The sequence below is a fragment of the Caloenas nicobarica genome, chromosome 1 (assembly GCF_036013445.1).
Source record: "Caloenas nicobarica isolate bCalNic1 chromosome 1, bCalNic1.hap1, whole genome shotgun sequence".
Taxonomy (NCBI): domain Eukaryota; kingdom Metazoa; phylum Chordata; class Aves; order Columbiformes; family Columbidae; genus Caloenas; species Caloenas nicobarica.
In genome coordinates, this window is record NC_088245.1 from 143,813,929 (window position 1) to 143,824,900 (window position 10,972).

Here is a 10,972-nt window from a genome sequence, read left to right on the forward strand (position 1 = left end):
GCTCACCTTATACCTAGAAACGTCATTGCAGGTGGCATGGAAATGGAAGGAATATGTGTGAAGACATATATAGCATTGAGGAAAAAAAAGACTGAAAAGAAAAACGGGTAAGACTGCAAAGCAAATGCCTCAAGAGCCCAACTAAAATTTGGACTATGGACTACTGGACTATGAGTTAATATATCTTGGTGCCTGGTAGTAAACAGCTTAGCTGTGTCTTCCTTAATTTACGGATTATTACTATTCACATAAGCATATTTTGCCAAAGTTGTGGGACAGCCTCTCTCCCACTTTTCCCCGACACCTGTCTCAGCATGGTGGAAGCATCTCCTATGCCACACGACAGGTTGCAGTTCTGTCTCACATGTCAGAAAAGAAGAAACTTGAACCATACAATAGAAAATACATATCAACAGGTCGAGAGCTTCCTACTGAGACAGCCTAAATTCCACCCACATGATGCTTCCTGTGAGGTATAGTAGGCCTTTGGATGTACCTTGCCTGTACAGACTGGTAGCCTCGAGGACATGAGTCAAATTTCAGCTCTCAGAACATGGCCAGGAGCATGTTTCCCCACCTGGAGAATCAGCCTGCACATCCTTTTTATTGCTTCAGGTGTCTTTTTACTGAACTGTTTTGCAGGTATTCCTCTCACTTCTGTCTGCCTGTGCCTCTGCCAAGAAAGCAGCCTGATGCAGGTTTGGTTTTGTCTCCAAGCTCCGATATGCAGCACCTGAGGATGTGCCATCTGCACACCCATGTACTCCAGGTCCTTGTGCTAATCATGGCCTTGCCTGCCCTGGACAAGGTAAAACTCGGGCACATAGGCGTACATGACCAAATGGTTCTTCACCCCTATTATTCAGAGTGAAGAGTTCTACATCAGAGTATTTTACTTAAACCTCACACCTACACCCACAGGAATGAAACTGGAGGTGTTTTACTACATCTGTATTGCTAAATAGGTTGGGACAAAGAGCAGGGTATAATGCTGGACTATTATGTTAAAGTGCCAGCAAGCTTTTTGGCATACTTCTGGCCAAGGCCAGCTAGCATCTCCACAGCAATGCCTAGGCACCAGGAGAACACTAGCTACCTAGAACACACCAAGGACCACTTCCAATACAGAGTTAGATTTGCGTCTTTTCCTCCTGTGCAGTCTTCCAACATTATCCCTACAGGCTCTACAGCCTGAAAGCCCTTCTCCTTGTCCTTCTGTCATGTCCCAAGGCATGTAACACATCTTCCAGTTTCTTACTATAAAAACAAATGTTTTATGGGCCACAACAGAGTTTTCATATTATATAAAATATTTTGAAATTAAAAAGACACAAAAATCACAACAAATTATTACAGGAACAGTGTGTTACGTACAGCCTCAAGGAGACCCACAGCACAAGCACCTTGTAGGCTAGATGTGACCAGTCTAGCCACTCAGTCTTGGGGCCAGAAAACAGTCCCCAGCCATGTTCTATAGCGTGGTATATACAGGGCCCATATGACTTACACCCCAGGCTGGTGAGGAGGAATCGGATACACTTTTTACTCTGTGTGCCTTCAAGTGAAACAGGGCCTCTTATAAGCCTGATGTGGCAGATGAAATGTCTCTGGTGAAAAGCAGCTGATGCAAGTTTATGCTGGCTGTCATAACCCAAAAATGAACACGCAGAAGAAACTTTCAGGCTGGACTCTTTTCTACCTAGACAGACCACGTTTCCTAAATACTGAAGGAAGAACAAAGACAATAGAAGTCAGGAAGGAGGTCAGCATGGGAAGAGTGGGCCATTTCTCCTCCCTCCCACTGAGCCAGTTAGGCCTCTGCAAGCAGCTGGGCCACCTTCTGACCACCATCAATATGTCAATTCTGCTTCTCAAAATCACAAGCCTGCTTTGGGTTCATGTACACACCTCCCAGGCATGTAACTGTGGGCAATTCTCCATTGGTATTGACAGCTGGTGCAGTCAACAGCAACACTCGGGGAGTAGCTAACACATTTCCCGTCCCACCAGCCCCCTGCAGCAGTGTCATATTGGACATGGCTGTTATGGAAAGGTTAAAAGAAACATTGTTGAAAAGAGATGAGAAATGATTGATTTTATGTTTAGACAGTGCCCAGGGCTGCAGTGGGATGGGTTTTGGGGGATGGAGTGCAGAAAGTGTGGTTGAAACTCTGTCTCTGCTTCCTCGTGTTGGCAGAACAGTGTGAGGCCATTGGCTTGGTGGTGGCATTTGACCTTGCTTTTCCTTGCCTGATTGGGAGACCTCCCCAAGTCTGAAGCATCTGTACATGGAATATGAAGAGGATGATGATATTTCCTTTGCAAAATGGATGAGCAGCTTCTGGGGCCATGACTTGATCTATGAGGATGAGAAAGAGGGTAGAGGCCACAAGAAACACCAGACTCGACTCTTTAGTGAAAGGAGAGCCTCCCTTCCGGTAAGAGCTGTGTGCAGTTTTCTCTGTGTGTGTGTGTGCATGGTTTATGCATAAACTTAAGTGCCATCTCCAGGGACATAGCCCTAGAGATGTATGAGGATGAGCATGGTACACCTTGCCAAGGAAGTTCAGTTCCTACTGGCAGCAGCTGGCTGGTTTTTGAACTTAGCTGCCTGCCAGGGTCAGACTTCCGGTGCCTTTGCAATACTAGAAAACTGGCAAACTCCAAGATAAGCGACAATAGGAGCAGAAATGTAAAGAGGGTATAATAACTGCCTAACTATGTATTACGATGTTGTTCTGTCTGCTCAGCATGACCTGTCAGAGATCAAAACATTTTTGCAACTGGCATATGTAAACACTATCTTTAACGGGTCTGTTCCCATGTGTAAAACTATATAACCCCATATGTATTCATAAGTTTTGGACTTAATTCTGCAACTATACTGTCTCCAGAAAGTCGTATGCTTTACTCCCTGGGATTTAGCCGTTTGCACTATAACTTCTAATATAAGCTAGAGAACACAATCCCTCCTGGTTTAAAATATCTGACTCGGAAGATAAGGATGCAACACACAACAAAGCTTATTATACTGTGAAGTAACATTTTAAAGTAGAAGTTCTTTGTTTTTAAATGAACAAAATATTTGGGAAAGGGGCAGCGTTCATACATAGAAGCAGGTTTTTAAGGCAGTTTACAACTATCTAACCAATAACCACCATAAAGATAAACTGAAAACAGCTGTTCACACTCTGCCCTTTACTCGAAGACAGTTGCTTTTATTTCAGCTCTAAATAAATGTTTAGGTGGTTCAAACCTGTCTCTTTTTTTCCAACTACATCAGCTGGCTTATCCAAGATACTATGTTTCCTTACAAACCATTTTTCACTTGTATCCTTAGATCATTATGGCTGCAAAAAAAAAAGCAAATGCTATTATATTGGGGAGAAACAGCTGATCTTTTGCAAACTCTTTTTTTCTGCCATGCTATATTTTCACCTTGCAAGTTCTCCTTCACTGGAGCTGCTGTGTTCTAAGCTGTGGGATTTTTCATTAAAAAAAAAATTATTAAGAAAACCAAAAGAGACAAAAACCATCTCTCTCTCTTTGAATTCATGGAGAGGCTGGATATATAATCTTCATTCATTAGTTTTGAATGGATCAGCCACATTTGTTATTTACAGTTATATTTCACCTTGGTCACAAATCACAAGACAGACTTTGAGCTAGTGTTTTGCTCATGGATTCCATCAGAATGCCTGAAAACAGAATGTTTATTAATTTTACTGTATTTTAATTTTATCCTTCAGAGACCTATGCATATGTGATTTCTTTCAGCCCGAACACAGAATGAAGTGTAACAACTTACTTTAAATCACTTTCCATTCAGCAAGTTGCTGAACACATCTTTGCGTATATTTGTGTGTGTGTGTACACGTACATCTCATTTGAAGCATGTTCTTATACTCACTTTGTTCAAAAGCTATTTAAATACTTAGCTAATAGCCATTCAAATACTTTGCTATAGGTGCATCCCTGAATCCATACCTAAAACTTGGGTTAAGTTATCTGACAGAAAGAGAAGACTCCAACTTTTGACATTACTATTCAATGAGTCTTTCTCCAGCAGTATTTTACAAGAGATATAAATTTCAGCTGCTTTATTTCTCAGTGCCAGAAATTTACTGGAGGAATTAGAAGACTTGTTTGGTGATTTTATGATTCAGGGATGAATTTTGAGCTGAAACTTTTTAATTTGGAAATCTCTGACTAGCTGGTAGTAAAGACCACTAAAACATGTTGTCTTAAACCACTTCTAGAAGTTAAACAAATGGATGCCAATAATTCCTTATAAACACCTTCAGAAAGAGCATCTCTTTGTTAAGAGCAATAACTTGCTATTGTACCTGATGTGTGTTTTTTACAGTTATTATAAATAATAACCACTGCAAGTTTCATTATTACAAACAATAACTACTGTAAGATTCAAAACAGTAATCACTGTTAGTTATTGGAGTTGTATATGTTACTGTGGGCCGAAACGGAATGTTGCCTGGGGAGAACCAAGCAAGTAATCTGTTTCCATTTCCTTTACTTAGCTTGTCTCCCTGGCAAACTTTAAACACATTAACAACAATACCCTCTTTGAAGCCTCTGGCTACAACTCCTTGACACATTCTGGTTATTCTCCATCATTTTGGTTCAGGACAGTTTCTTACCTCCCAGACATTTTGTTGCAGGGAAAAGACAGGAGGCAAAGGAGCACTGGTAAGTGTTTTACTACACTGTAAATGTATCCACCTTAGACATTGCTGCTCACAGGAGAGAATCTGATAAGAAACAGCTGAGAGTGGGGGCAGAACAACTGACTGCTGTTGAAGTTACTAACATTTAATTTAAACTGAAGTCAGACTGGACATCTACCCCAATATTGTTACTACAGATCAGTTGGAGCCTAGGCCAAAACATTTTTAAGGAATATCTGCTTGGCTATAAGCTTCTCGGAAGGAAAGTAAGCTGTGGGACAGCATCTGAATGTTAAATGTTCCAAAATATTCTCAAAGTACTGGGGTCATTGTGTAAACTTCAGCAAACAATGAACACTTGTGCTGACACAATGAAGATTAGTTTTCTTACTGACAGCTGTGCAAGCCCTCACATAAAGCCCAATAGATGGAAGCAATTACCTTGTCTCCAACAGAAACTGAGAAAGAGAATAGACAAATTATATTGACATCAGTTTCATGAAGTATTTTTGTTTGTGTAGTTTTTGTGTGGTTTAGATGGGCAATTAGCAAAAGATTAGCTGTTGTGTAAATAGATACACTGAACATGATTGGCCTTTACACAAAGGCTCCAGCAGAAAAAGGGAGTGCTACAGAGAATGCGAAACAACCTCTGAGAACATGCTTGGTGCTTCTGGCTTTCCCAGTACTGGCAAAACTTCCTCATTTTGATATAGGGGAGCATTTATCATTCTTCCTTCCTATGCCTTTTCCCTTGTTTCACCTCCTCTCCACTTCTCCAGTTTAAGAACTACTCAAGGTCGGATCCTAAGAGTCAGAAATCAAGGGGTGTTCGCTGAAGAGGTACCAGATGTAGGCACGAGGCAACTGCTGGTGCAAGGACAGGAGCAGATACCTGGGCTGTGCTCGGAGACCTTTGGCAAGTGAGGACAGCGGTGGATGGACAATGAGTGTGCAGATACAAAGGCAATCTCTGTTGCCAGCAGCTCCTGAGACTTCAGGAGACGAAGCATAAATTAAAGCAGTCTTCAGCCATTCTTATCTACAGTGTTACCAAGCAATCAATTTGGCACCAAATGCATGTATTAAATGTATGTATTAAATCTAAGAAGCAGGTAGAAATCCACATGGATTTTATCTAAAGTCAGTGCCAGATTTGCCTTATCGCTGAGCTTCATTTTATGACTCTCACAGTTCTCCACAGAGTCAGTCTTAAATAAAAGAAGACTAATGTGCTGTGCTAGTTATAGCCATGAAATGTTCATGCTTGAGCAGTTGTGTTAAGGCTCTTGTCCTCTGTAGGGTTGTGTCCATAAGAAAGCAATATGCTGACATGCTCTCCTAGCTATGGTTGTTCATATCATGCAAAGGCACTGTGAGAGGAGGCACAGTCACCGTAATATGATTGCATAGGTATGTATGTGTAGCTTTACTTTTAGTCCACAGAGGAAGGCCTGTCTCTGTTCATGTCAGTATGTGAACTACAGTCCTTTTGTTAAGGGCTTAACTATAATTCTATCTGTGAAGGGGAAATGAAAAAGCAATGTCTTAGTAAAACAAAGCACTTATAAACATTGCAAAACACTGTTGGTAGAATACCATCCCTGTTTTAGCTGTCCTGGGTTTTTTTGTTCAAACCCTCTAAGAACTAATATCAGTGACTTTTAGTATGACATAATTTTTATTTCTAGGAAACAATATATGTTGATGCCATTAAAATGACACAGAAGACATTTAGCTTGCTGAGCTTGACATGGAATGCATACTTCTGTCCCTCAAGCACAATGGGATTGCTTTGATGCTTTTTTAAAACAACAATACAATATGACCTTACAGAAATTACAGCTGTATTGACTGGTTTGAAAACAAAGTAAAAATAGCATGGCAGAAATCATTACCACTACTCTCAGAGGCAGTCCATAATACTAGTCACTGAAGTAAGATTATGTCTGGAAAAGAAATCGAACCAGTACCATATGAAGTGAAAACTCTTTAGTATTAGGTGCTTTTATCAGATGTAAGATTTATTATTTTTAGCACCTCTCCTCAAGCTGGTCTAATGTGATGTAGTCACAAACATATGGATGCACAGCCTCACTCTTCAGAGAAAGGCTGCATAGGTCCCTGTTGTGCTGCTACGTTTAGAATAGCATCTGAGCCAGAGTAAATGGAAATGTATACAGGAGACTTTCCAGGTCACTCGGAGTCCAAGGTTTGTAGATTCACGTGGCCACTATACCAAGTTGGTTTAGCTTTCCACTGTTGTTTGTTAAAAAACCAAACAACCAAAAAAACCCAAACCACCACCACAACATCCAACAAACCCTACTGTGAGCATAGGGTGTTCTCCTGGATTTTCTTAGAAAGCATTTCAGGATCTGTGGGATAGACCTTCAGCTGTATAAACAGTCACAGCTCCCTTGAAGCCAGCAGAGCTTCTCAGGATTACTCGGTAGCTGAAGACTTAGCACCAGGCTTATACAAAACATAAATGTATTCAAATGTATGCAGCAGCTGGGTGCCTGGAGCACCTTAACCTGACACCTATGGGGGTCCCATTTTTGGCACCTTCCATCTCTCTCTCACAGTTTTCACTACCTGAATCTTACCAGTGTTCAGCTGCTCACCCCAAAAAAGCACCGACAGCTGGCAGGCTTTGGTGCATGCCTGGGCCTCTTTGGTGGCCTTCTCACCCATCTCTTCTGCAGGTCTGTCTTTCTAAAACCACCAATACATGACTCCACAGGACACAGCAGTTCTGCATCAGTTTAATCTCCTTTACAAACATTCAGTTGAATACATCTGATGCAGATAAATTTTTATCTGCCTGTTAGGCCTGGGAGAATTAAGCAACATGGAAACTAAACAACTATCTATTCCATCACCACTTTATCCCTACAAATGTAACTGTAGGAAGCCTGCTTCCTAGTATTTCCCCGGTAGGGATGTGCCCCTCAGTGCTTTCAAAGTGCTTCCTCATCAGTTCAGGACAAACATGCCTAACAAATCAGCAGAAAATTCAGACCTGAAAAACAGAGCATCTTGTCTGCATGCAGGCCATGCTGAAATTTTGACACAACTGGGCTAGAAATGGTCACTGTCATGCTCAAACATCTGATAAGAGCTGGAGCATCTGTGGGTCAAGTTTGGCTCATCTGGCCAGAAAAGGCTGGGTCTTTGCTTGTTGAGAGTCCTGCCTAGAACCTGCCCTGACATGTGAGGCCTGAGTTTTTGAGGTTATGAAGGGTCTCAGTTCCTTTTACTGTCAGTGGCCACTAAGAGGACCCAGCACACTTTAAATTTGAATCGCACATTGGGGTGCCAAAAGTTGTATACTCAAAAACAGGAATAAAAAGCAAATTCTGCTGCTGCCTCCGGAAAGCAACCTCTAGGCAGTGTGATTCTCCTGCACATAAAAGGAAAAATATAGGAGTTTGGGCAAGGTCCTTCATTCCACACCATTGTTCAGAGAGCACTCTGTGGTAGAAAGAATCTGTCCTGTGCGCTCTGCTTTAATATTCAATACTCAACAAAGACCTCTTGTTTTTCAGGCCAGGCTTTCTTCCTTCCATACAACACGACTTCATGCTTCTACCAAAGGCTCATCTTCAGGCCACCTCAGGGGCTCCAAGGAATTTCAAGAAGACCAAGATGCCAAATGCCACTGCCACAGGAAGGCAAGTGGAACACCATCAGCAGACAGCTCATGCTCAGAGACAAGATCAAACTCCATCCAGGAATTTGCAGAGTCCTTTGAAAAACAATTGCATCTCAAAAGCAAACGCTCAGTTTCTTTGGTAGGTAACAACCAACTTAAGATCACTTCAGAAGAAAAAAAAAACACAACAAAAAACCAGCAAGCAGGACAGGCTTTTCCCTGGTGTAATTGCTGTGGTTTTGCTGGGAGAAGAGCAGAAATAAACTTGAATTAGAATTTATCAGATTATGTGGTCCTTACAGTAATAAAAACAAGGCTAAAGTGGTAATATCATTAGTATGACAATTCTTGATGTAGTGTTACCATCTAGACTTATTCAGAAATGTGTATCTTCAAAATGAGACAGAACACTGGTTGTGACAATGTCTTCAGAGGTTTCTACAGCTGTGCCAACAAAACATGACAATATAAACCCAGGTTTGCTTCACTTTTGCCATAAGACCCAGCTCTGTTTCTCACTGCTGCTGACCTAATTTAACCATATACAGTGTTATCTCTAAGACTGCCAGACACTGTGGTGTTTGAGAGGCTTTTCTTTTACCCCTTGGGAATCCATCCATCTGCTCTCTTCAGTGCCACCACACAGCTGCAGCAGCAGCCATTGCTGTAAGTGACTGAATGTATTTTCACTGTAAGGGCATGCAGCCAGCCCAGGATTCTCTCCCCATTTCATCTTCTCCCCATCAGTCTGTCCTGAGGCATGAACATTTTCTGTATGATTTATGCTGATGAAGTAGCCAATAAAAACCTTTTGTCTATGACACTTTAACACATTTTTATTATGATGTTACATAATATCTGGTGTATCATACAATGGAAGAAAAGGTAATAAACACTAACTCACCTTTCTGTATCAGAAATACACTATGAAATTCAGTCACCCTATTGAAAAAGCTGTGCTTGAATAACTCTTGACATTAGCACCAAATAACAACGGAAGGAAGCATCTTTTTTCAGTTTGTTGACACTGACAGTTTGTATGGAGAAGTAATTTTCATTTTTCTTTGCAGACCTTCTGTGCAGCAGCAAGAGAGAAAAAAATCTCTTTTCAACAAGAAGCATCATTGCATGATTAGTCCCACAATTATAGTTGCTGCGTGCCCAGTCATCTAAGAATATGCAGAATAATGGTGATGACAACCCTGTTATGCCATTGTTAAGATTTTAAGTGCATTCTCTCATCATTTTTTTTCCGCTTTAGGAACTACTCAGAATTTATTTCATTTGGAACTTCACATTGCCCCATGTGCCAAACTTCACCAGTGGTTGTCTGGTTTATCATTTCTCAAAAGTGCCTTTTGCTAGAAATTCTATGAGCGTGTCATAATTGTACGATAGGTATAGTGAGCATAATGCATTAAATACAGCTTCAGTTCCAGTTAAAAATGTGGATTCTGGTACCCTTCTGCAATCTGCAGTGAGGTGCGCTGGGCTCTATTTCAATTACCTTTCAAGTAGACTAAGTTGTTGTCATTCCCTCAGTCGCCATTGAAGTTTGGGAGATATGAAGGACTTGAGAATCTCAAAGAATTGAGTGATAGGTGTTAGAGATCTAAAAGGAAATTTGAGAGTGGGTTTAAACACATATCTCCAAATAGCGCAGGTTTTTTTGCATTCAGAGCTCTGTGGCTGCAATTCACACCACCATGATCACATGGGTTAAAGTAAAAGTGGGGGAAAGGAAATCCCATTTCATCTCCTTCCCTGTGTATTGCTTTTCGCTTATAAGCGTGGATTTAAAGACACTTCATGACCTTCAGCACTTGTTTCAGTGAGGTCTTCGCAGCACAGCCCTCAGGCACATAAGCATGGATCATGTGAAAGGACAGAAATGTCGAGTCTGGGCTGAAATCTCAGAGCATCTCCCTTTTTCCCCTCCTGTCTGCTCTCCCCCTAAAGTCCTCTGGGTAAGTGACTCTCCCATCATACACAGAGTACAATCAAAAAGCATGTTGCCTCTTGCTGAGTTTTAGCATGGCTGGCTGGGGCCTTGAATTTGAGCTGATCTTGGTGAGGTAGGTAACTGGAATATTTTATTACACATTGCTAGTGAAATAAAATAATGAGGTTTTTTTGTTCATGTGGGAGTCACTTCTAAGTCACTGGTATTTTTTTCCTGCCTTTTAGCAACCTGAAGGCATGAAGGAGAGAAGAGAAAGAGAAAGACTGCATTTGAGAAAAAGCAAGTCTCACAAGGGTGTCAGGGAGAAATCAGAGCCAAGGAGAGAGCGGGAAGAAGATGAAAGTTCAGAAGTTGTACCTGCAAAACACAACAGTTTCCATCACAAGCAAGCATTGAGAAAGGATATTTATGCACAGGCAGCTAGAACACGTGGAGATAAGGAATTTTAGCACTCATCTGAAGAGCAGAGGGAGCATTCTTGTTTTGTTTTGACTAGAAAAGTCCTGTTAGCTAGAATAAACCCTAACCTGTAAAATAAAAGTAAAATTCAACTGCATCATTGACACCATCTTACTGCTTTCCTGTCTTTTGCCATTAGGAATGTGACCCTTGTCACAGGAGGAGTGTATCTGTAGTGAGATCCAAGTTAGCAATTAAACAGTGTAA

The 10,972-nt window shown here is 41.2% G+C and overlaps 1 protein-coding gene across 1 annotated transcript; it reads left to right on the forward strand.

Moving 5' to 3' along the window:
- The first annotated feature begins 2,288 nt into the window (after positions 1 to 2,288).
- On the forward strand, positions 2,289 to 10,730 carry LNP1 (leukemia NUP98 fusion partner 1). Its single transcript, XM_065626837.1, is given in 4 exon segments — positions 2,289 to 2,438; positions 8,237 to 8,482; positions 10,531 to 10,690; positions 10,693 to 10,730. Coding segments are annotated over 4 exon segments (594 nt in total).
- Positions 10,731 to 10,972: the final 242 nt, after the last annotated feature.